The 27,277-nt window shown below is 38.3% G+C and overlaps 1 protein-coding gene across 3 annotated transcripts in view; it reads left to right on the forward strand.

Annotated features, from left to right (window-relative positions):
• The window catches only part of ect2 (epithelial cell transforming 2), an 86,777-nt gene that overhangs the window by 9,568 nt on the left and 49,932 nt on the right, over positions 1-27,277 (forward strand). For 2 of the 3 annotated variants that reach the window (XM_048541958.2, XM_048541959.2), the window contains exons 2-12: positions 3,378-3,451; positions 5,442-5,534; positions 7,021-7,200; positions 8,152-8,238; positions 13,566-13,673; positions 15,994-16,067; positions 17,960-18,090; positions 18,851-18,963; positions 21,525-21,587; positions 22,146-22,362; positions 24,668-24,804. In XM_048541958.2, coding sequence (XP_048397915.1) covers positions 3,378-3,451; positions 5,442-5,534; positions 7,021-7,200; positions 8,152-8,238; positions 13,566-13,673; positions 15,994-16,067; positions 17,960-18,090; positions 18,851-18,963; positions 21,525-21,587; positions 22,146-22,362; positions 24,668-24,804 — 1,277 coding nt within the window. The remainder of the gene's footprint in view (positions 1-3,377; positions 3,452-5,441; positions 5,535-7,020; positions 7,201-8,151; positions 8,239-13,565; positions 13,674-15,993; positions 16,068-17,959; positions 18,091-18,850; positions 18,964-21,524; positions 21,588-22,145; positions 22,363-24,667; positions 24,805-27,277) is intronic. The other variant, XM_059651090.1, reaches the window with a different exon arrangement.

The following is a 27,277-nucleotide window of genomic DNA, read 5'->3' on the forward strand; positions in this document are numbered from 1 at the left end:
GAATAACAACATAGTTGGCACAAACATGGTGGGTCAAAGAGCCTTTTCCTGTGCAGCACTGTTCTATGTTCTTTATTTCCTAGAATTAGCCTAGTGGACCCTCTCTGGACTCCCTCAGTACCAGTATATCTCTCCCTTTGATAAGGGGACTAAAATTGTTCTGATTGTTCTATGTATGATCTGATTTGTGCCTTGTATAGTTTGCAAGATTTCCCTATTTTGATTCTCTTTCCTGTCTATTTGTCTTCCCTCTCCCCTTAGAGCACCACAGTCCTTCAGCCCACATGTTGTGCCAAACATGATGCCTAATTAAACGAATCCCTTCTGCCTGCCCTTGCTTCATATTCCTCCATTCCTTGCGTATTCATGTGCTTACCTAAACGTCTCTTAAATGCCCCTATCATACCTGCCTCCTCCATCACCCCTGGCAGCCCGTTTCAAAAGAACCTTGATCCTCACATCTCCTTCGAACTTCCCTTTTCACCTTAAATGCATGACCCCCTCCCTTGTTTTAGACATTTCAGCTCTGGGATGGGAAACGGTTCTGACCGTCATGCATCTCATAATTTTATAGACTCCTATCAAGTCTTCCCTTGGCCTCCGTCAGTCCAAGGAAAACAACCTGAGGTTTTCTAACCTCTCCTTATAGCTCATAATCCTCTAATTCAGGCAGCATTCTAGTAAATCTTTTCTGCACCCTCTCCAAAGCCTTCAATCCCTCCTGGAATCTGGTGACCAGAATTGAATGCAATACACCAAGTGTGGCCTAACCAAAGTCTTCTGAAGCTGCAACATGACATCCTGACTCTTGTACTCAATTCCCTGACCATACGCCGCCTTTACCATCCTATCTACTTGTGTGGCCAACTTCAGGGAACTATGGACTTGAATACCAAGATTCCTCTGTACATCAAAGCTGTTCAGGGTCCTGCCATTAACTGTATACTTTTCCTTAATATTTGATCTCCCAAAATGCAAGACATCACACTTACATGGGTTAAACTCCATTACCACTTCTCTGCCCATGTCTGCAACTGATCTATACCCTTCTTTACCTTTTGACAACCTTCTACGTTATCCATCAACCTTTGAATCGTGTGCAGGCTTACTGACCCACTCATCTACATTTTCATCCAAGCCATTTACATATATCACAAACAGCGGAGGTCTCTGTACGGATCCCTGCATAACACTGTTATTCACAGATCTCCAGGCTGCAAAGCACCCTTCCACCACTACCCTCTGCCTTCTATAGGCAAGCCAATTCTGAATCTCCATGGCCAAGTCACTCTGGATCCCACACATCTTAATCTTCTGGATGATCTTAGCACGAGGGACCTTGTCGAAAGTCTTATTAAAATTAATATTTGTTTTGTGATTCATGCACACAGACAAATAAATCCCTCTATAGCTTTCTGCAGTCTTTCCCTACTTAAATAATACTCACTCCTCTATTGTTCCTGCCAAAGTACATAATGTCTCACGTTTCTTACATTATATTCTATCCACCAAGTTTTTGCCCACTTATTTAACCTATCTTAATCTTTTTGTCATCCTCATAATTTGACTTCCTACCTATTTTTGTCTCTTCCATCTACTTGGCGATAGTAGATGCACTTAGTTCATTCAAGTATTTAATCTATATTGTAAACAATTGTGACCCTAGTACTGATCCTTGTGGCACTCTACTAGAACAGGTTGCCATCTTGAAAATGTCCCCTTAACACAGCTCTGCCTTCCATTACAAAACTGAAATTGCTGAACTGACTCTCTAGAAGGGTCACTAGACCCGAAACACAAACTCTACTTTTGTTTGTTTCAGATCTGCAGCATTTGCAATTCTTCTATGTTATTTGTCTTCCCTTACTGGCTAATCCTTTTTATGTACTAACATACTACCCTCACCAAACGTTTCAGTTGGTTAGATGACTGGCTTGTGATGCAGAATGACGTTAACAATTCGGTTCAATTCACACATCATTTGAGGTTACCATGAAAGACCTGCTTTCTCAACTCTCTCCTTATGAGATGTGGTGACTGTCAGGTTAAATCTCTCACTATCCCTCTCTAATGAGATAACAGCTTAATACCATGGGGCCCTGGTTCTCTTTTATTCTGTGTGTTACCATGTCAAAGAATTCAAATACATCTGTCAAATAAGATTTCGCCTTTATGTAGTCATGCTGAATCTGCTTGATTATATTATGCGTTTTCTAAATGTTCTGTTATTATGGTTTTATAATAGACTAACACTTTCCCAATAGTCCTTTTTTCTTTTAATTGTTAGGCTAGCTGGTCTAATATAGTTAATGTTTTTTGGCTCTGTTTTTAAGCAAAGGTGTTACATTGATAGTTTTTTTAATCCTCTGGGACTTTTCCAGAATGGAAAGTTTCTTTTTGGAAGGTTAATATCTATGTGTGCACTGTCTCTTGTAGTTACTTTGTACTCTTGTCAACTCCCAGGATGCAACCAGTCACATCTATGGGGCTTATTGGCCTTTAGCTCCCTTAGTTTCCATTGTACGTTTTCTGCAGTAATTGCTATTTTATTTTCTTTCTTTTGCTCTTCAAATATTTGGCAGTCAGAATGTTACTGATGATCTCTCCTGTAAAGACTGATGGAAAATATTTGTTCAATTCTTCTGCTATTTCCTAGTTTGCCGTTATTATTTCCCTAGCCTTGTTCTTTGAGGCCTATCTTCACCTTGGCTGCTCTTTTAATAGAAAAAAATGTAGGAATTTGCTTGTTTGCTCTGTTTAGTTTCTCTTTTGTAATCTTTTGAATTTAAAAAAAAACTTTCTGAATCTTTTTGCTTGCCATTAACGATTGTCACGTTACATGTTTCTTCTTTCAGTTTGAAGATATCCTTAACGTGTTTATCCCCTGTCGTCCTCCTCTCACTGGCTCATATCTTAGCTGAGAGTTGTGAACTTTTTTTAAATGCCTGCCATTGTTTGTCAACCTCCTTTTTATCCTGAAGTCCTTTCCCAGTCCACCTCAGCCAACTTTGCCCTTCTCACTATGTAATTACTCTTTCTGAAAATAGCACAATTCTTTCTGATCAATATTTCTTACCATTACAGTTGAGTCATAGAGTCAAACAACATGGAAGCATCTTCCCTTCTAGCATGGCAACCAGAATTGTATGCCTTACTCTAAATGTGGCCTTACCAATATCTTGGTAGATTATATTATAAATTTAGACATCAGGCCTTGTTGAAAGAAACAGAGACCAAATGCATGACTTTGAATGGGCGTTATTCTAATTGTACAACCTTGTTCCATTTTCCAATGCTTTGTCATCTTCTTTCATTTGAAAATTTAAATAATGCTGTGAGAAATAATTAGTGTTTATAATTTTTTGGCTCCATTGTAGGTGCACCTCTGCCAGCAGAAGTTATATTAGTAGGAAAAGTTGGGGACACTGAAGACGTTTTAAAAGCCTTGGAGGTAATAATGTCATGTTTAAAACCAATCATTCTCATCCATGAGAAAAGATAACTATTAGTGATGTGTATCCTATTAAGAATAATCATTATTTTCTGGGCCTTTTCTAATAATAAGGTGTATTACCATTGTAACAGAACTGACAGAATCCTAAAATTGTCCATAAGCAGTTTGGCTAAGGACACAAGTTTTTTTTTAAATGTGGAAGACTTCATTTTAGATTTTGCTTGAAAATTTGAAATGGTCTTTATCCATTCTTACCCAAAAATACTTTTGAAATTCTTGGTAAGACACTCAAAAATTTACAGCATATCCAAGGGATCCTGAATGCATGACTTTAACTTAAGTGACTTAAGTTATCAGTTATTATAGAGTTCTGTTGATTAACATTTTTTTGTTAAACTGATACCTGCTGCAAACTGATCATCAGTTTGCTATTGATTTATACTAGGTTAATTAATTGCTGCATGTGCCCTTTTTAAAATTACAGATCCCCCTCCCAGTTTTGTTTTTTAATGATATCACTTTTGAAAGTAAAAATGATCAACTCAGCAAGTTATTTTCAGCTTAATGCCAAGACATTTGGTTACTGTGTCAGTTTGCTAATCAACTACATGACTCCAACATCAACTTTAATGATAAAGGTTAAAGGTAAACTATTGAGGCAAACCGTGGCCAGTGCTTGACGCACTAAGAATAAATTTGATGCTTAACTACAATGGATTCCTGCTTTACACAGTTTAACTCATGAAGCCTTGATGTTTAAGCTTTGGAGCATAGAGTGCTTTTACATTTATTGGTTCTCAAATTTTCCCATTTCTGCTTTTTTTTAAAATATGTGCTTTTCCAAAGAAAAATATAGATTGAAATAGAGATAACAAAGTGTGAAGCTGGATGAACACAGCAGGCCAAGCAGCATCTTAGGAGTGGGAAAGCTGACGTTTCAAGCCCAGAACCTTCAGCAGAAATGGGGGAGGGGAAGAGGGTTCCGAAATAAATAGGAAGTGGAGATAGAGGAGAAGATAGGTGGAGCGGAGACTGACAGTTAAAGAGGCAGGGATGGAGCCAGTAAAGGTGAGAGTAGGTGGGGAGGTAGGGAGGAGATAGGTCAGTCCAGGGAGGACAGACAGGTCAAGGGGGCAGGATGAGGTTGGTTGGTAGGGAATGTGAGTGCGGCTTGAGGTGGGTGGAGATGATAGGTGAGAGGAAGAACAGGTTATGGAGGTGGGGACGAGCTGGACTGGTTTTGGGATGCAGTGGGGGAGGGGAGATTTTGAAGCTTGTGAAATCCACATTGATAACATTGGGCTGCAGGGTTCCCAAGCGGAATATGAGTTGCTGTTCCTGCAACCTTCGGGTGGCATCATTGTGGCACTGCAGGATAGACATGTCACCATGGCACCCACATGGGCCCAAGCTATGCTTGCCTCTTTGTAGGTTACATGGAACAATCCCTCTTCTGTACCTACACTGGCCCTAAACCCCACCTCTTTAACTTGTCTGTCTCCTCTCCACCTATCTTCTCCTCTGTCCATCTTTGATCTGCCTCCCGCCCCCTCCCTATTTATTTCGGAACCCTCTTCCCCTCCCCCATTTCTGATGAAGGTTCTGGGCCTGAAACGTCAGCTTTCCTGCTCCTAAGATGCTGCTTGGCCTGCTGTGTTCATCCAGCTTCTCAACTTGTTATCTCGGATTCTGCAGCATCTGCAGTTCCTGTTATCTCTCATATATTGAAATAGGTTGAATGAGTGGGGCACTAGTATCCCAAATGGCCACTACAAACGAGCCAATTGATTGTATAACTCAGGAGAGTTGATGTATCAGGAGAATAATTTATTTGTTATATGTGAATGTCAACACCTGATTTGGCTTTACTCTTAGCATGAATAAGATTAAAAACTGGACAAAACTGCAATACATCAAGAAAAGGAGGTCTTTATAGTCCAAATCCAGTGGTTTCTGTTTTATGGTATTAACTCTTATTGTTTCACAGACCATTAAAGAAATGGAGATTCCTTTGAAGGTGAAGGAAAGCACGCCAAATAGCAAGTTTGGACAACGGTTTATAAAATCTATTGTAAATATGGTAGGTTTTGGTGATCTTGGAAACAAATTCCACTCGCCTGAAAATTTATATTTGTATTCCAAATTTATCTTAATTGAGGATTTCATCTTTCAGGTTCTGGGAGAAACTGAGTTTAAGCTGTTCAATCTAAACTGTTTTGGAACTAAAATATCTGGAAAGAATGTCCACTTGTAAAATTCTCAGCAAATATGTCCTCTGTCCACTTTGGGATTTGAATTTGAGTTTTCTGAAGCAGTTCATGTCACTAGAATGGGCGTTTTCACATTATGGCCACATTCTTATTGGTCGGCATGTTCTAACTTATGTATGTAATCTTATGTATGTTGAAAACCAGAGCAATCTGAAACAATAACATCTAGTGAATGTATAAACAAAAAATAATTCAATAATTGACATCACTTGGTTAAATATTAATAGTTTATGCCTGATTTGTTGTTCACGGATAATATCAGCTTAAGAATGGAAAAGAATGTGTTTTTTTTTAACTTGTTGTATTTGTGAATTTTTTTAAAGCAATTTTATTGTAAGAGTATAAAACAGGGATGCTTTTTATATTATGTCCCAATCCACTAGGCCAGCAAAGCACACCTGACTGCAGACAAACCCAACAATCGTTAATCATTTCTTAACTTGATCATTGAGAACTTGATAAAAATTTGTTGTTTAGCACTAACCATTTGATATTTGGTAAATAGATAATTCAACATTTTCATCTCAGCTGTAAATAGTGGATTCTCTGTAATTCAAATTATGTATAATTTATCCTGAAGATTGATTTTTACCTAATTGCAAAACTAATCAACATTCATGCTTATGGGAAAGCAGTTTTTAGCCTTGAGAGATTTTAGTTATGTAATTTTATTTTGGACTTGTCTACATTCATTCACTTAGGGTATGCAGTATTAGTCTTATCGCACCAAATTTGGATATTGAAATGTTTGCTTACTTGTACTGTGCATGTTTGAAATTCCTTTATTAAGGAGTACATTTGAGGATTCACTATACTAATAATTTCATTCTTGATGTTGCATATTCATTGCAAAAGCATTCCATGTGCATGTTCACCTTGGAACAATCATTATATGGTGTGGTTTTAAATGTTGCAATCATATGCAAATTGATTTTAAAGAGAGATGATAACTATCATAGCTAACTTTAAATTGGTATATCTGTGTACATGAAAAAGCCAACCTCGTTTTGGGAAATGCCCTGTACCCTGGAGGAGCTAAAGCTATTTTATCTTTTGAAATGCGTATTTGTGGTTCAGATATCCAACTACATTTACTTTGCAGTTGATTACAGGAATTTTTTGGCAATCAGCAAATTCTTAACCATTCATAAATCCCAATTTGTAGAATGAACATGCAATTTACAAAATTGATCTAATGGGTATTTTTCTTTCAGTATGGGTGATGAACCTTTTCTCTTCCTTGCAGGAGGTACAACAATTGTATTTCTGATTTGTTTTTCTTTCACAATGATTTAGGAGATCAAGCTACCATTTGTTAAATTGGATAGTGTGCAAGATTTTGACAATGAAAATGTTGAGCTTGAAACAATATTTGTGTTGGAAGAATTTGAAGGCCAGCCTTATGAGACCTTGCACAAGAGGAATGCTAGAATCTTGGGGCCTCCTGTGGTGTTGCAATATGCAAGGAAACGAGAGGTATCATTAAACATTAATGCGGTTGTGTTTCAAGAATAAAAATTGATATTGGCCCTAATCTGAGAGAGATGAGATTTCAAAAAAAGAACAGAAGCCACATCTGTTATTATTAATATACAGGTTGCTTGAATTTGAGGGATTTTGGTTTAATTTGAATCACGGTAGTGTACCCATAAGCACTCTTGTACTCTGCTTCAGTGTCAACAACTAGTTTTCTTGGTGACACATTCTCCACTTCCCTCGCTGATCAGCTGTGCCCAGTACTATTAAAATGATATCTCTTAAAGATGGAATCTGATGATTAGAGAAAGTTGCCAAACTATAATTAACCTAATTTGTTGCTGTGGAGGAGAAATTTCCAAGCATTTTGATTACATCAGGAGTCCAGCTTGTAAATTGCCAGGATCTTGAGTGACCCCAATGCTATGTATCGCTATCAGTTCAATTTCAGCAATGAATATTGTAAATAATAGCCAATCCACCTATTTGGTTACAAATTTACATTGAACTGAGCAGGCTACTTTTAAAAATTTATAATAACGTCTTTGCTGTATACCTGTTGTACCATATGCTTCAAATCTGAATTAGCAATTTCCATAGCAGGGCCTATTCAGTGGTGTTGCAATATTAAGTCCAAATTTTATTTTACAATATACATGCAACATGAAAGGAACATGTGGTTAACTGCAGTTCAGTATTTGAGAGGATTTTTGCCAGAGTTGATGGGAAGATGATCATTTTCTGCTTTGTAAAAGCTAGACCATAGCATTTACTTTTTGTTTGGTGAAGATGTGTTCAGGGACACAATCAATTTATAACAATTAACTTATCAAGATGACTGAACTACTTTTTAAAAGACAATGGTTAAGGATATTTTGTACCTCATTATTTAGAAAATTGATTTTCAAGTATTGAATTGATTTTTATGAACTTTCTATTTGTTCTGTGTAGCCTTTGCCTTTCACATCACGGCCGCTGTACTGCACAAGTATGTTGGATCTGGTCTTGTGTTTCACTGGATTCAAGAAGGAGAAGATGGTGAGACCTTTAGTTTTTTTTTAGCTGAAGTTCAGTTGACAACGTTGATAGTGACCATGGAGCATTGTGCTACAAAGACTCCTAATTTTGAGCATTACCAAACTTAACTGTATGAAGCAATGTGAGAATACTAATCCACTCTGTATCTCCAGGACTGTTGCTTTCTTCCCCAATTAAGCAGTGACCATGTGGTATTCAGAAAGCATTCCTTAAAATTCAAAATTTAATGAATGGTTCATACGGAATGAACATAGGAAACAGAAGCAGAACTAGACTGTTCGGCGCCTCAAACTTGTCCAGCCATCCAAGAAGATCATGGCTGATCTTTCCTCTGTCATTTCAGCTTTTCATATTCTCAAACTATCAAGGCATTGAAGGCTATCTGCTTTTTTTAATTTCAATGATATCACCTCTACAACTCTGTATCTCTCTGTCTATTAATCAGTGTATATGCTGTTAATTCACTTACTTATTCTTAATCCTGAGTGATTTAAGTAAAGAGCCTTCATTTTGCCCTTTTTTTCTTTCGACCTAGTTTGCTTTATTTTTTGTTTTAATTTTTGCATACTTTTGTTCCTTCTTATATGACTTTAGGTCTTGTTGCTACTGCATACTTTTGTTTTGTAAGCCTTTTGTCTCTTTCCCAGAGCCCTTTGTTGTTTGTCACCCATTTTGGTGCTATGGTTGGATCCCTTCCCTTCTCCTCCAGCTCTCAGGAGATGTCCTTAAACTTGGCACTACACAAGCAACACAGCATTCAAGACTTACTGTCAGTCATTCAGCATGGAAACGGATCCTTTGATCCAATACACAATGCCAACCAGGGTTTCCCAAACTAAGCTAGTCCTATTTGCCTGTGCCTGGCCCGTTTCCTTCTAATCCTTTCTTATTTATAGTATGTACTTGTCCGAATGTTTTTACTGTACCTGCATCTAACACTTCCTCTGGCAGTTCATTTCAATTACAATTACTCAGTTGCCCCTCAGGCCCCTCTTAAATCTTTCCTCCCTCACATTAAACCTATCTCCTTTAGTTTTGGACACCCCTACCCTATGGGAAAGACATTTGCTACTCACCTTATTCATGCCCCTCATGATTTTATAAATCTGCGTAAGGTCATCCCTCAGCCTCCTACGGTCCAGGGAAAAGTGTCCCAGCCTCTCCTTTTATAATTCAAGCCCTCCAGTCCCAGTAACATCCTTGTAAATCTTTTCTGTAACCTAACCAATTTAATAACATCTTTTCTATAGCAGGGATACCAAAATTGTAGGTAGTATTGCAAAAGTGGCCTCATCAATGTCCTGTACAGCGACAACGTGACGACTCAACTCTCACACTCCATGCATTGACTAATGAAGACAAGTGTGCCAAGCACTGCCTTCACCACCCTGTCTACCTGTGATGCTAAATTCAACGAACTATGTACCTAAGCTCCTCGGTCTCCCTGTTCAACAATACTTCCCAAGGCCCTACCATTAACTGTGTAAGCCCTGCTTTGGTTTGTCTCAATCACATTGATCTAAATTAAACTCCATTTGCTACTTCTTGGCCCATTAGCCCACCTTATCAGGATCCCTTTGTACTCTTAGATTACCACTTTCACTGTCCACTATACTAGCAAGTTTTGGGTTGTTGGCAAATTTACTGACCATGCTTCCTATATTCTCATCCACATTGTTTATATAAATGATGAACAACCGTGGTCCCAGCATTGATCCCTGTGAAGTAGCACTGGTCACAGGCCTTTGGTCTGAAAACCAACTCGCTACCACCCCCCCTCTGTCTTCTGCCGTCAAGCCAATTTTGTATCCAGTTGGTTAGCCCTCCTTGGGTCCTGTGTGATCTTAGTTTACTAACCATTCTACCATATGGAACCTTGTCAAAGGCCGTGCTGAAGCCCATTATTGACAATGTATCCAATCTGTCGTCATCTGTCTTCTTGGTCACATCCTCAAAAAAAACTGAATCAAGTCAGTGAAACATGATATACTACAAACACAGCAATGCTGACTATCCCTAATCAGACTTTGCCTTTCCAAACACATGTAAATCCTGTCTCTGAGTTGCCTGGAATAAGTTACCCATCACTGATTTATGCTCACTGTTGGAGAAAACCACATCTGTCGCTCTAATACCCACTGCGGCTACTAAATAGCTATTTGTGCCTGCCAACTTGAATGAATCCTGAGAACAAGGTGCCATCTCACCTGTAGTCCCTCTGTCATTCAACTAGCTTGCAAGAGCCTCATAACTGTAGGACAATGGCAAAGCCTGAGGCTCCTCAGAAAAACATAATGTAGGAAATAAATGTCGGAGTCAGCCATTCAACCTCACAAATCTGCTCCACCATTCAACAGGGCCAAGGGTGATCTGCCCCAAGCTTCATCTCTTTCATTCTAGCTCATCAAATAGTCTTCACCCTTCCTGATGTTTCAAAAATTGTTCTGCATCTTCTTTAAACTCTGGTCTCGCCTCCACAAGTCTCAAGAATTCCAGAAATTCACCACCTGGTTGGAGAAGAAGTTCCATTTCATCTCCCTTTGAAAAGACTGTCCCCTTATTCTATAACTCCAGTCCCCTAATTTGAGATTCCCCAACTAATGGAAAAGTCTTTTCAATATCTACTTTGTTAAGCTGCTTCAGAATTTTTGTATGTTTCAATTAGATCAGCGCTAATTTTCCTGAACGCTACTGAGTGAGGGCCTAACCTGTTTAGCTATTCTTGATAGTCAGTCCATTTGTCCTCGGAATTAGCTGAGTGAATCTCCTTTTGATCCTGCCTCCAATGTCAGGATCGTTGGTAATCGTTCAGAGTATGATGTTCACTTGGGAAGTTATGTCACTGGTTATAGATATTGTCTGTCCTTCTGAAATTGAGCCTAATTCCAGAGCTGCATCTCAACACATGTTTAGCAGATATTTCCAAGAGGTGGAATTGGTCCTTAACTTTGATCACTGGCATTATTTTCTCAGATTCTTTTTCTTGTACGTCCTCTTGTCGACGGTTGTTCTTGAAGAATTATTCATTCAAATATGAGGTTATTCCAAGTCAGTTTCTTCTGATCGATGATCTCCCAGGCATTGATAATTACATTGCAATTCTTGAGGTAAGCCTTTAGGGAGTCTTTGAAGTGCTTGGTTGCTGATCATTCTCATCTGAGTTGCTTCCTTGAGCTGGGAGGTTGATCCCTGGTTTTCTTCATTTCCAAAGAAGGTGTAACCACCACTTTCCTTTGCCCACTTGTCGAGTCTGCTGCAGGGCAATGATATCAACTTTGAAGTGCCTGAGTTTGTGAGCAACAAGGGCAGTACTAAATTCCGATCTTCTTTTGTTTTGCTCGTTAACAGAAGGTGTTCAAACATTCCAGGTTCTGAGATTGAGTTGCATTTGCGTTTCGGACTGCAGGTAGATGAACCAACTGGGTATGTGTCTGCAGCCTGACTGGAGACGAAACAGACTATTTTTAGAAATTTTTCTAGTCCCATCCCCACGTGGGATGAGCAAAATAGATCCTGAAGAGACGTTCAGATGTGAAGAAAGCTGCCGAAATACTCTCTTGTTCCTATTGCAAGAGCGAATCAAATGAGTCAAACTCCAATGCCTGTGTGCTCGATCAAAGCTTAGGATCTTCTAGATCTTTCAATCTAGTCCAATTTGATTCTCACTACTTGCAGGGTGTGGAATGGAGGTTGAATTCCTATAGGTAATCGCCTTTTGAGGGATATCTTTTAATGTACGTCAGCAGGCAGGGTACTTGATGGAAGGTAAATTCAGTCCGGTGGCAAGAAAACTTCAATTGGACATTTTGAGGTCTTGCTGATTCTGCTGCAGTGTTTGTCTATCATCACAGCTGTTGATATCACAATAATATCTTCCTCCTTAATTGCTGCTGAGCACTTGTTTTGGATTGCACTTTTTTTGGTTCTTCCTGTCTGATCTTAGCATCATGGGTGACCTTACTGGGAGTTGAGAACTCCTGACAGTATTGCTTTCAGATCAGTGAAACATCTCTTCTACAGCAAAGTGATGATCCATAGAAGGAGATATTGTTATTTAAATACAGGGAATAAAATTTAGCAAGGTAATCCCAAATTCAGCATCACCAATACGCAATACACTTGTACCTAGACTTCTGAATTTGTAAACTCCAATCTTGTGGTAATAAGTAGGTGGGAAGACATGTTGTGACAAGGATATAGGAATGTGCAAGACCATACGATAATAATACACAACAGCACAAGTAGGCCATTTGGCCTGTCACGTTTGCTGTGTCATTACTCTGCTATGTTACTTAACCCCATTCTTTTGTCTTGTTTCCATAACTGTTGATCCCTTTACTAATCAAGAACTATCTGTCTCTCTCTTGAACAAACTCAGTGACTCGGCCTTCAAGCCCTCCATGCCAGTAGTTCCCTCTGGCTGAAGATGTTCCTCCTCATCTCATTTCTAAAGGGTTGTCCCTTCCCTTTGAGGATGTGCCCTTGAGTCGTCGTGACTCCTACTTTTGGAAACTCTTCTCCACGTGCACTTTATCCAGTCCTCTTTGTAAGCTTCACATCCCCACATCCTTCCTTAGATGTAGGGCCCAGAGCTGCTCAGGTTATTCCACATGCCAAAGGTAAGATAAATTGGTTGAATGAGTGGCAACAACTTGGCAGAGGAAAGTTCATTGTAGAAAAGTGAGGCCAAGCACTTTGTGCTGACTTTGGAATCCACTTTATTTATGATATAGTCTGCCTTTTGGTTCTTCCTACTAGAAGGATACGGGTGTTCTTGTGCATGAAACAAAACAAGTGTAATGAGTAATTTAGGGCAGCAAATAGAATTTTGACCTTTTTTCACCTTTGAAGCATGGCTGTTGCTGGCTGGTCAGCCTGTCCTGACTTGCCCTTGTGAAGGTAATGGTCAGCTTCCTTCTTGAGCTGCTGCAGTCTCTACTTTTTGGTAGACTCCCAATGCTGCTGGTCTAAAATTTTTGCACAGCCAGTCAACCAATTTTTAGCATAATTCAGATTCCCATGTCTCTATCCCAACAAGCTCTCACATCTATTTTTGTCAACAGCAAATTTGGATATATTACACTCTGCCTCTTCCTCCAATGCATTGATGTAAATAGTTTAAATAATAGTCATTGATCAGACTGATCATTGTAGCACTTTGCTATTTGAGCCTTTCCACTTTGAAAAAGGCTCAACCTGACTTTTCTGTGTTAAGCACCCCTTAATCCATGTAACACAGCCTATAAATCCTCATTGTCCCATTCATTGATAATTAACAGGATCGTTTTGTTTGAAAATTACGTCTTTATCTTCTTTTTAACCTGCAGCTTATTCTTGTTACCCTGGCACATCATATGGGAGCAATCATTCGGAAAGAATACACTGGTAAAATAACTCATCTTGTGGCCAATTCTACTCAGAGTGGCAAGTTCCGGGTATGAGCAAATTTTTTTGATCATCTTTTGTACCTTGAAACTGCAAGCTTTTCTCTCAGAAACTGAGATTTTTGATAAACCGGGGAATGGCTAAGAAAATGGTTAAAGACTGGAAAATAATGTGAACTTACTTAAAGAATGTTGTGGTGGGAGAAAAAAGTCTGCTGAATTATGGTTCCCTAGAATATTTCTAATTTACCTTAGCCATTTGGGTACAAAATATGGGGTTTGACTCAGCTGTTAAAGGGGGAATGGGTGCAGTGCATAAAGCAACAGTATGATTGGTGTTGGGAAAATGTCAACAGAGATTAATTCTTCAACTTGTCCAACTGATGCAGATTGGCAAATCCAATGCAAAAAGTTCTACTAAGCGGAAGGAGGCCACTCCTGTTGGTGCAAGGCTTGGGGAAGCCATTAATTCTAATTCTAGCCTCCAGCTCTTGTTCTGCAGTCCTCAAGACTGAAGTGCATTTTTTTAAATATGAGGGCTTTCCACTCAACTACTATGATTTTAGATGATGAGTTCTGAACCCACTAAATATATAAATTACTGCTGAATTCCCTTCTAATGCTTCAACTAATTTCTAAATCTTTGCCCCGATTGTTGACCTCATTTCAACTAATGGAGATAGGTCCTCCTTAATCTAGCACATCAGTTTTGTTTTACTATGCACACAACAAAATCTCCTGTCTCCAATGTTCTGCCAAATCCTCTGTTTATTCAGGTGTGCAGAAAGGTATCAGCTGAATTCAACTTGGTGCATCTTTCGCTTGAGCTGAAATTATCCATTCCGGGCAATATGCTTGTAAAGAGATGGTAGAAACTGCCGATGCTGGAGAGTCTGAGATAACAGATTGTAGAGCTAGATGAACACAGCAGGCCAAGCAGTATCAGAGGAGCAGGAAAGCTTTCTGATGCTGCTTGGCCTGCTGTGTTCATCCAGCTCTATATCTTGTTATCTAATATTCTTGTAAATCTCCTCTGTATCCCTGCCTTCCGATCGTGTTTTTCTATACTATGACAAAGATTTTGTTTGTTTGTTTCATACAGTCTTAACCTAACTTTGTTGATCTCGTACTCTAGACAATAGCCGATAACGTATCCCTTGTGGTTTCTTGACCACTTTATCTACCTGCCCTGCTATTTTTGGTGATCTGTAGATGTACACTAAAATCACACTTTTTATTTATGCACAACAAATGATTCAAGTTTCTTCCCTTGTCTGATCTGTTTTACAACCATTCCCTGTGTGACGGCTATCCTCGAGTTGTAACCTTCACAGCGCATCACACTAATGTGCACAGACTAAGGGTTGCAGTTTTTGTTTTTTTAAGATGTTCCTGGAAGGCTAGAACAAAAGCCGTCTGCTCATTGGAACATAATATGCAGGCGATGTCTTTTCGCTGAGGGGAGATGTGAAATTTTTGCACTTGGAAAGATCATTGAAAACTATCTTATTAATATCTGTTTGAGACAGACGTTTCTATCAATGTTATTTGGGTGCAAGGAAGTCAAGAATAAGTAATAATATAGGCTCACAGTATCGGAAGAGGTTGATAATGGGATTGGTTCAGTGCACTGCAGAGTTGTGAGTTCTTGCTTTGTTTTTAGTGTCACTGCATCTATTGTGGTTTGTGATTAAATGTTTTTTATTATTACTTTCTTTTTGGAATGTGTACATTTCTGTCTAAGCAAGCATGTTGCCATTCTCTAACTGCCTTTGAACATTTGGCTTGCTGAGGCATTTTGAATAAGATTCATATATGCTCTGAAATCGCCTGTGCCCGACTGGGATGGCAGATTACTTTACCCTAGAGACATTGGGGAACCAGACATTGGGGAACCAGACAGGTTCTTGTGTCAATCTATAACTTTGTCTCTAGACCTGACTTGGTGGAATTTAATTCAGTTCCAACAGCTGCTACGGTGAAATTCGAACTCCTATAACCAGAGCATTAGTTTGGGTCCCTGGTCCTGTGATGTTGCACTACTGTCTTCCCTTCACTTTACTTCTGCCACTTGGTTGGCTTATGGAAACAGGGCCATAATGTTAGCCTTTGTTTTGTGTTTAACGGTTGCAGTTAAAATATGCTTGCATAGGTGTTGAATAACAAAATCATTGCTATTATGATTCTTATACACTCCTCTTTCTGCATCAAGGTGGTTAGATTGACGCCAAGTAATTTGCTCTCGCAATTAGACTAACCTTTTTCAAATTGGGTAACGAGAGCCATTGGTGCCTATGTCTGTTCCAGCAGCAAAGAACAACTTTGGGGGTGCCTGTAGGATGAAAATTCATATTCGCTATCTTGATTGCAGGCTGCTGTAAGTATGGGCACTCCTATCATGAGAGCAGAATGGATTTATGCTGCTTGGGAAAGGAGAAATGCAATGTGAGTTTTGCAAGTTGCTATATTTTAAAACTGCCTTCTGTTTAATTAACAAAATTAACATTATGCAAACATTTTGTATTTTGTGAGTGTGAAATTGTATGAAGCTTTGAGTCATAAATGTAGAAATAAAATGGAGACTGTGTTTTGAGCAGTTGCAGAAATGATCAAAAATGATTCACTGATCTGTTTTCTGTATATGCTCATGTGAACGGAATTTTTAAGGGTTATGTTCCATACTATTGCTTGTGTTGATACAATGCAGAGCTTTGTATCTTAATTTTATAATCCATGGAACACAATGGTTCACCTTGGTTTTTAAAATTGTTTGGAATAGTAGAAGAAATTGTGAAACGAGTGAAATCCATGTCAAATCAATGATGTATAATTTACCTTTCTAGTGCAAAATATGGATGATATGGAAAGCTGAGATGACTCTTATGTGTGGAGTTGAAGCATTCTTTTATTTATTTTTAAGTTGTGAAATCAAAGACTAGCCAGAAATTTTAAAAAGATAAAAGCATTCTGCATCTGAATGAATGCAGTGTTGATAACAATTAATGAATTGTTAGCACTGAAATTTAATATGTATGACCTGGTGGCCAATACAAAGATATATGGTTGCAAGATAACCATGACTGTAATCTAACCTAAATTAAATGATGCTTTTCATTTTGGAAGACAGGATGGTTGGAAAAGGTGTTAGGGTAAAATTGTTAGAATGTCAATAGGTATGGTAATGAGCATCTTGCCTCAGGGTATAAGTAGGAAACAGTAAAAGTCAGCCACTATGACAAAACTTGATAGCCACCCAAACAATGACAATCCTGTACATTAAGTGTCGAGCGAAATGCAATTTTAATATGGATGCACAACAGACAATTTCCCACAACTTAAAAAAAATTCAAAGAACTGCTGATGCCAGAAATCCGAAACAAAAACAGAAATTGCGACAAAAAAATCAGATCTGGCAGCATCAGTGGAGAGGAAGCAGAATTAACACTTCAAGTCCATTGATCCTTCTTCAGAGGAAGCTTCATACAGTTTCCCACATTTTGCTCCGTTTACTGTTTCTTTTTTACCCATTCACAGCCAGTCTGAGGTCTCTGCAAGCTTCTACTTCCTCCGGACATCTCACCCTTCTTGGAGTTGTTGGCAAATTCAGTTGTAATACATATAGTGTTTTCATTTAAGTGGATTTGGTAGATTTAAGTACCATTGATGGAGAAGATCAAATAGACAGAGCATGGGATCAGCTAAAGCAATCTTAAACTAGGCTTTATGCTCAGCATGCAGTTGTTAGCTTGTTGTGGGTGCAAAAGGTGCAATGTAATATTCTCAATGCTGTTTACTGAGGGTTGTGTAATTATTTAATGTGCATGTTAAGCCCTCATTGTAAATGGAAGTAATAGATATTAAAGTCAACAATCATGGACATTTTAAGATCTTGATTATTTTTGAGAAGGAGGTGAACATGGATATGGTAAAAGGAAAACGCTTTGGAAAGGACATTATCAACCAGAGCTGATTTTTAAATGCTGTAGTTTTTGTTTAAAGTTAGTAGATACCCTAACAATTATAATTCTTGGTAAGGTTTCTAAGCCCTGTTAACATGATGCTATTATTGGTAATTTTATTATGTAGGCAACCAATCCATATATCCTGATGCTTGTTGCTACATTTGGATACTCTTGAGAAAACAAAAGCACTGTTGTTACTCTTATTGGATAGAGGACACAGTCCATAGTATTTCAAAGAGAATCTAGTATCAAATCTATCCTGTAATATACTGGTTTTCCAAAAAAAAACACACCAATTTTGATTACATTCCTGTCATGAGTCAGAAGTTGTGTGAAAGTTATTTACTCATGATTAATAGTTGCTTTGTTCCGTAGTGATTTTTGTGTTACCGATGAAGTGTTTCGAAATGATTTCAAAGTGCCCCCGTTTCAAGACTGTGTGCTATCTTTTCTGGGATTCCCAGATGAAGAACTCCGAAATATGGAAGAAATGACTGAAATGCAAGGTCTGTGGAGAATGAGATCAATCGCTTTAGAGTTTTCTTCTTGGCAATTTGTTATCATTTTGAATGTAGCCATTTTTGACAGAATCTAGTGGATCTCAAGTGTAATCTTAAATTCCCTTTTCTTTCTGTAACAAATTTCTTCTGAGCATCATCTTTGTCACCGCTAATATATGTTAGCAATTCTTGAAGGTTATTTTGGATTCATTCTTAAATGCTGACTTTCTTAAAATATGATTCTAAAGATTTGGTAACATTGGGATGGCACAGTGGCTCGCTGGTTAGCACTACAGCCTCAAAGTGCCAGGGACCCAGGTTTGATTCCACCCTCTAGCTGTCTTTGTGAAGTTTGCTCTTCTCCCTGGTTTGTGTGGATTTCCTCCAGGCGCTGTGGTTTCCTCCCACAGTCCAAAGCTGTGCAGGTTAGGTAGATTGGCTGTGCTAAGTTGCCCATAGTGTCCAGGGATGTGCAGGCTATGTAGATTAGCCATAGGAAATGCAGGCTTATAGGGACAGGGTAGGGTGTCTAGGTGGGATGCTGTTTGGAGGGTTGTGGACTCAGTGTGCTGAATGGCCTGCTTTCACACTGGAGGGATCCTGTGATAAACAACGGTTTGCGAATCCCTGCTTTGTAGCTGTTAATAATGGAGCGGATATTTGAACGCTGTTTAAAACATTGTTCCAGGCCTTGGACTATTTGCACAATGTTATGGAAGACCTAATCCTGCAAGCAAATTTGCCTCATGCTTATTTTTTCTTTCAGGAGGAAGATACTTGCCTCTTGGTGGTGAAGCATGCACTCACCTTGTGGTGGAGAATACAATAAAACAGCTGCCATTTGAACCCACCAAAAAACTGTTCATTGTAAAACAGGAGGTAAGAAGTAACTCTTTAGCATATTTCTGCCTTAAGTTAATGGAATAGAAAATTCCAAAAGCAAAAGCACAATAGCTTTGGGTTCAGGTGTCAAATAAACCAGCACTATGTGCTCCCACACCTTGTTTGTGCCTTTAGCAACTGTGTTCAATGTGCCAGGTTAAGAGTGAAGTCTGAAACTGTCGTTGCTGCTGCCATAGAGCTGAATTCATTTAAAGAAGCTTGAGATGCTTGAGTTTGCTGTTCACATTCTTTTCATGTTTTTCCCAGTGATAGCTAAAATCGAACTCTCAATGGCTTTTCAGTGATGTTGCTTTAATTTATGTAGAATTGCACATTTTTTAATTGACTTATCATAACCTCCTAGCAAAGGAGCATCCGGGCAATGGTGATTGTAATGTGAAAGTATTGTGTTTGAATTTGGAGGTGTGAGGCATTGGTCCAAGACCAGTACTTCATGATCATCTTTATTTACATTTAATATGAAGGCAGTGCTAACTGAAGTGCCCTGAGAAACTAGGTTGAGAGGTAGGACAGTAGAGTTGCACTGGCAGACTTTTTTTTAGTGGATGATGCAGGAAAGGCGAGTAAGATGCTGTCTTAGGGAAAATGTGCGAATCTACTATCAAGGAAGTTATAGAATGGCACTTAAAATCTCAATACAATCTGGCAGAACCAACTTGGTTTCTGCAAGAGAAATGATGTTTGATAAACTTTTTTTTAAGCAAGTAACAAACAAGCTTGGTAGCGGGGAACGTATGGTTGAGGTGTATGTAAATTGTAGTAAGCTTTTGGCAAGATGCCACATCAAGATTTAGTGTACAAAATAAGATCTCAGTTTGTAAGGGTGACATATTAGCAGGTGAATGACTTAGTGAATGGTTTATTTATTGTCACACATCATGAAGTGTTTTGTTGCCAAAATCATGGCCCATTTTGAGTTAGCATAGGTGATGTTGGCTAATGGGTAGCAAAGATTAGAGGTAAAAGGATTACTTTCAGGTTGACTGGTTGTAACTAGTGAAGTGCCAGAAGGGTGAGCGTTGGGCCTTGACTGATATCAATCTATATCAATGACTTGGATGAAAAGTCTGAACATATACCTCTGCTTGCTTATGACAATGAGATAGTTTAAGTAACTGTCAAGACAGATAGAGAATCTGTAAATGGGTACAATGAGTGGCATGGCGTACAATGTGGAAACTGTTAACTTTTCCACTTTGGCAGAAGGAATAGAAAAGCTGTGATTTATTGATTGGAGAGCGTGCCTCACTAGGATACACTAGAAATCAAGCCCCACTATTCCTGGGATTGTTATACAAGGTGAAGATTTTAAAAAGTTTGCAGGACTCTGTAACTTGCATGTCTTTTAGATCCAGTTAACAGAAAACGGACCAGGTTTATATAGTAAACAAGAAGGATTGATTTTTGCAAGTAGGTAAATTCTAGCCACAGATAAACAATTATGAACGATTGGCTTAACTCTACAAGCTAAAACTGTAACTTGATTGTAAAATTCCTCCTTTACAGCTGCAGGTGCAAGTAAATGGAATGTTACTGTAAATTGTAAGGGAAAAGGAATATATAATTAGATAAGTTATACTGCAGCTGTACAGAGCCTTTTTGAGTGTACATCTGGAATAATGTGCACAGTTTTGACTTTTTTTTGGAAAAAGAAATAAAATGCCAGAAATTGTTCAAAGAACATTCACCCATTTCATTCACTGGATGAAGAATGTTGAACAGTTTAGACCTGTATCCAGTGGAGTTTAGAACATGTGAAGTGATCTTATTGAAATATAAGATTCTGAGGGGACTTCTGTAAGATAGATATAGGAGGATGTTTCCTCTTGGGAGAGACACAAGAACAAGGTGATACTTCTAACAGAGGTTTTTCCTTTTAAGATGGTGATGAGTAATAATCTTTTGAGATAATCTTTTCCTTATGAATTCTCCTGCCCAAAAAGCAATGGAGGTTGGTTCATTGAATTGATTCAAGACACAGTTGGATAAAGTTTTGAGCAAGTTGTCACTGGTAATAGAGACTGCGTGTTGTGGTTGGTTAGCTCGCCAAGCTGGTTCATTGTTGTTCTGCAGCCATTTCATTACCTTTCTTGGTGACATCATCAGTGCAGCGTCTGATGAAGCACCATTGTGTTTTCCCGCCTGGTTTTTAAACTCCGGAGTTTAAAAACCAGGCGGGCAAATACAATGGTGCTTCATTGGACGCTGCACTGATGTTACCAAGAAGGGTAATGAAACGTCTGCGGAACAACAATGAACCAGCTTGGCGAGCTAACCAACCAACTACAACGTCCACAACCCGAACTCCAACTCTACTCTAAAACCTTAAAGGTAATAGAGACAATACAGCAAAATGACATTGTGACCACAATCTGATCAGCATTGATCTTACTGAATGACCAATCAGGTTTGAAGTTCCAAATGGTATATTCCTCTTTCTTTGTGGATTTCATTGAATAAAGTTTGTATCAGTTAGCGTGTATTGTAGATTTGGTTCTTTAGTGTTTATCATTATTAACAACTTGTCTTGATTTCAGTGGTTCTGGGGAAGTATACAGATGGATGCCAGAGCTGGAGAATCAATGTACTTGTTTGAAGAGGTATACAAAATTTATTTGTACCTATATCATTAAGTTGGAGATGGTTCAGTAAAGATTTACAAGCATGTTGCCAGGACTGGTGGATTTGAATTATAAGCCTAGGCTGGATAGTTTGGGACTTCTTTCCACTGGAACATGGGAAACTGAAAGGTGGCCTTGGAGGTTTATAAAATCATAAGAGACATAGAAAAGATTAATAGCAAAGGGCTTTTCCTTAGGATGCTGGAGTTCAAAACTAAAGGGTGTATTTTTAAGGTGAGAGGAGAAAAATTTAAAAGGGACTAGAGGAGTAACATTTTCGCACATACGGTGGTTCATAGTGGAACGAACTGCCAGAAGTGTGAGATGCAGGTGCAGTTACAACATTCGAAAGACATTTATAAAAGTACATGAATCGGAAGAATTTAGTGGGATATGAGCTAAATGCAGGCAAACGAGACTAGTCTAAGTTGCAAAAACTAGTTGGCATGGATGAGTTGGACTCAATGTCTTTTATACTGATTTTTAATTTTTCTAGAGACGTTAGTCTATAGTAAGGCTTTTGTTTTCTGATTACAGTCAGAAAGTCCAACCCTGAAGACATCAGTGTCTTTGCTTTCATTGAATACACCAAATAGCATGCGCAAAAGGCGCCGCTTGCGGGATACGCTCACACAGTTTACAAGAGAGACTGACAGCTTCTCACCATTCCCTCCACGCAAAAGGCCTTCAGCAGAAGCTTCTGTTTCACTGGGATCATTGTTGGACATCTCTAACACACCGGACTCCTGTGGAGGTTGGTTGTTTTGTTTTTGTTAATGGAGATATTAAAACTGTTTTCGAAACAAGAGAATTATCTGGCACTGAAGATGGTCATTAATTCATTCTGTGCTATTTCAATGTGCTGTTCAATTAGCTTTACTTCTGTACTCATTCCTAGTAATTCTCAGTATTTTTTCTTTGTTTATGATTATTTAGCAGATGCCCTTTGGAATGTTGCTGTTGAATTTGGTTTTACCACACTTCCAACATTTGCAATTATATAGCTCCTTTTTTTTTAAACTATCACCTTAAATTTACAACCTGACCCTCCTGTCACTGGAAACACTTTTCTCTACTCTAAAGAGCGCAATTGTAGAGATATGGCATCTCTCTTCATTCTTGATATAATTCTGCCTCTTCAATATTCAAGGTTTGACCTTTTTTCTTGTGTTGAGCATAGCTTGAGGTCCAACCAGTATCTTATAAAGTTAGCTTAGCACAATTCGTTGCCTTTATAAAATCAAGAATGCTACTTACTTAACAGCTTTTGCACGTGGCCTGCTGACTTCCAAGATTAATCTATATACGCCAAGTCTCTGTTCCTGCATTCCCTTCAAAATGATCATTTCACTTGCATTGTTTCAGTTTGTTCTTCCTTTTTAAGTTTTTTACACTTTGCCCTGCATTAAATTTCAAATATGTATACCTGTTTCAACAATCTGCAACCATCTGCCTGTTCCTTTCCTCTCCATTTCTCAATGCAGCCCTGGGTTTTGTCATCTGTAGACATTGAAATTATGCCCTCTGTACTTAAGTGTAGATTATTATCTCGCTATGTCAGAAATAGAAGTGATTCTAATACAGAAGTTTGGGATTACCATTGTCCATTCCTTTTCCCCGATATCCTCAAGACTGGAAAAACAATCATTGCTTTCTCAATATCAACAAATTTTGCATCTGTGGTATGACTGATTCTTTTTAAACTAATTTAAGTTTGTTTACAAGTGTTTTAAAATGTAGTCTTTTAAAAGTAGTTGAACAGGTTCATAATTTATTCCTATTAGACATCCCTATTGTTTCATTAGCTGGATTCTACTAAAGCATGAATCTTAAAATTAAATAAGTTATTAACATTCTAAAATAGCTAACTTTGGAAGGAATAACCTGTCTCATTTAGTTTTGTTTTCTTTCAGAATATGAAATGAACAGGATAGTAAAGAGACATAGAACAAGTGATAGACAGCAGGGCACATTTGTGCAATGTGGCAAACCGATCCATAACTGCCGAGTTCAGAGATGGCCAAAAAATGGAAAGAAGTCTGGAAAGATTATTAGTCATGCCAACTCAGATATAGGACAACATGCTAAGTGTCTAGAATTTCTTCAAAAGAAAGAATATGGCTATAATACTTTTAGTTCTCCCATTGGCACTTCAGAGGTAAAATTAGCTTTTGAGCTTGAAGATACGCCAGAGATTAGAAAAAGAGCAAAAAAAGGAGAAACATTTCAAAGGCAAGCTTTTGTAGAATTTCCAGAAATTACTGAAGGAACGGTCTTGTCGAGCAACACTGTGATTGAAATGGATGCTTCTTCCTGCACTACAGAAAAGTTTTATGGTCAGTTAGATGAAGGACTTCTCAAAACTAATGCAGCAGATAATTTAGCAAATTTTTGGGAGACTACTGACTTGTCACAAATCATTGAAACTAATTTGACAGAATTTCAGCAGAGTACCTTTGCCAAAAATGAAGATGTTGAATCATGTGATCAGGAAGACAGGTTTCCAACTCAAGGCAATTTGGATAAAGATGGAGATTTTGGCACCTTACAGAAATTTCATATTGGTGCATTTTCCAATGTGGTTAAAGCACAATTTCTAGAATTAGAGGTGGCAGTATCCAATGAGCAAATGCAGCAGAACTTGCAGAAAAATGAGAGTGATGAATTTCAACAAAGCAGCATGATTGAAAACCTGCAGGATGTAGAAATGTCTTCAGCCTCTGAATGTTCTGTGGCTCAAAGCTTTACTTTGTGGGATGTCAGTGCACTTTATAGTGAAGGTACCATTGGGATGTTACTAGTAAGAAGACTTCAGCAGTTGCTTCATGTTGTCTTTTGTACAGCAAAAAAATAGGATTATTTAATCCACATTTAAGCCTAAAATGATAAGTGTACTTCAAAGAATTTGTACTTGACATTTTTAAGTTCGAGCTTTTGTGGCATGTCACCTTTTTATTAAAAAAGACTTTTTTCCTGCCTACTGAAGGAAGAAATTATATGGCTATTTAGTGCTGTTGTTATTTACTGTTTTGGGTGAAAATTGTTTTTCCATCCTCCAGAAACTCCCAAATCCAGTGTAAAATCTTCAAAATGCTGTGCAGCCATTCCTGCAAAGCAGTCTGCACGGTGGCAAGTTGCAATGGAACTGTACCAGACAGAAAGCAACTATGTTGATATTTTAACTACCATTATCCAGGTGGGGTTATTTATGTCTGTTTTTATTATTTACACTGCAAAGACATTTTTTATCTCTCAAGGGACATGCACCTCTGTAACTAGCCAGCACTATTGCCTGTCATTAATTGCCCTTGAGAAGGTGGTGGTAAAGTGCAGTCCATGGGCTGTAGGTAGTGATATTCTATTTACAACTCAGAACCAGACCAAAAAAAAGGTACCTGTGTACTTATCCAATTTGAATCGATCTTTACTGTCTCCAAAATTGAGGTATTATAAAACTCTGCTGCCCTGTTACAACTTGCAGTGGATAATGTTTGCCTATCGCCTCTACTCACTGACCTATGTTATCTACTGGTCAAGTAATATCTTGATTTTTTTCAATTTGTCATCTTTGTCTTCAGCTCACTGCCTGGCTTTGGTCTTCCTGATGTCTGTTATGTAATCTCTAGTCCCACAACTTTCAAAGATCTCTGCATTGTTCAGATTTTGACTTTTTGTTTGTTTTATTATTCTTTTGCACCTTAACTAAATCGTGCTAGATCATGGTACTACAGCATTTCCAGAATGTAATGCAATAAAAACCATATTTTGGGCTTTGTGGGTGAAAGAGCATACAATCTTTGTTTCTTAGCTTCAAACAAGATTTTGTTAATCCTCAGTTTCAGCAGAATGCAAGTAATACCTTGCTAGATGTAGAATTGGCAGTCACCTAATTTTTTTAAATGTTATTTTTGTAAATAACCTCAAAAAAAGTAACCGTTTTGTACAAAGGCAGTTGTAACCCCACTCGTTGCTCCCTTGAGTGTCAGCTGTAGCTCAGCTATAGCATTCCAGTCAAAAGGTCCTGTGTTTGCTTTCTGGTCCAAGACTTGAGCACATAATGGAACATGACAGCTTGATGCAGAAATGAAGCATTGTGGGAAGTGTTGCCATTTGTGTTAAGTGTTAAACTGAAGCTCCTTACTCCCACAGATGTGAAAACTCAATAGCGCTATTCAAAGACCAGCAAGTGTATTATTTGTTCTTCAACCAACATCACTAAAACAGGTTGACAAATATCACCTTGCTGTGTTTGAATTAGCTTTGAGGCACTTTGGGTATCCTGAGATTACAAGTGCTATATAAATGCAAATTCTTCGTGAAGTTTGCTTACTTATTTAATTCTGTGTACAAATACAATTACTTATTATAACAATTGAATTTGCATTTTTGGCAATTTTGTTGGGCACCTGTATCTGCTTCCATTCAAAGCACATTCCCACTTTAACATGTCAGCTCGTTATCCAGTGGAATGTTTAAGATGATAGAGTTGCATGTTGAGCCAAAAGTGCCTTTTTGGTTATCCACTCAATGGAATTTTCAATTTTCAACTTTCCACCAAATAAGTTTGTTTTTCCCCAAAATGGGAACAGGCATTTATAAGGGGGAGTAGAGAAATGACAACAAAGCTAAAAGGATCACTTTGCCTCTGTTTTCACTGAGGAAGGGAGAAGAAATTTTCCGGAACTGGAGATCCAAATGTCTTTGGAGAATGGGGAGTTGCGGAGATTAACATTACTCAGAAAATTGTACTGGAGGTGTTGATGGGTCTGAAATTTGATAAATTCCTTGGACCTAATGGTCTACGTTCCTAGGGTGTTGGAGATGGCTACAGAAGTAGTCGATACATAGATGATTACCTTCCAAAATGCACTTCATTCTATATTGATTGCAGTGAATTGGAAGGTGGAAAATATCTCAAATTTAAGAAGGGAGCAAGAGAAAACAGGAAGCTACAGATCTGTTAGTCTGACACTAGTACTGGAAAAAATGCAAGAATTTATTATAAAGGATAGGATAGATAAACACACTTTTTTTCTTTTTAATGATTTGACTGTACATAGTCAGCATAGAATTCGAGATATGAAATTGTTTGATGAACTTTGTTTTTTGAAGGTGTTACAAATAAATTTGGTAAAGAAGAGCTGATGGATGTAATACACTTGGCGGCTGGTTAGAAAAATTTTAAACTATTTAAAATAGGGGGTTAGGTGCTAACATGGATTGATTGACCAACAGGCCGGAAACAGTAGAAATAAACAAGTCACTCTCGCAATGGTAAACTATCTCTAATAGAGTAAGGATCAGTACTTCGTTCTCAGCAGTTCACAGTCTATACGTAGATGATTTGGAGTTGGGGTCCAAATGTAATATTTATAAATTTGCATATGATACAAAGCTGATTAGAAATGTAGGAAGATGTGAAGCAACTTTGGAAGGATTTGGAAAGGCTGAGTGAATGAAAAAGACATGGCAGATGAAATGTCATACTGGGTATAAAAATGAGTTTATTACGTTTGGTAGGAGAAACGCGGTAAAGGATTTAAAAGTATGGATATACAAAGGAATCTAGGTGTCCTTGACAATATGCTACTGAAAGCTAGCATGCAGGTGTAGTAAGCTAGTAGGGAGGGTAATGGACACCTTAATTGTAAGAGAATCTGAGCAGAGGA

This window comes from Stegostoma tigrinum, chromosome 14, assembly GCF_030684315.1.
Source record: "Stegostoma tigrinum isolate sSteTig4 chromosome 14, sSteTig4.hap1, whole genome shotgun sequence".
Taxonomy (NCBI): Eukaryota; Metazoa; Chordata; class Chondrichthyes; order Orectolobiformes; family Stegostomatidae; genus Stegostoma; species Stegostoma tigrinum.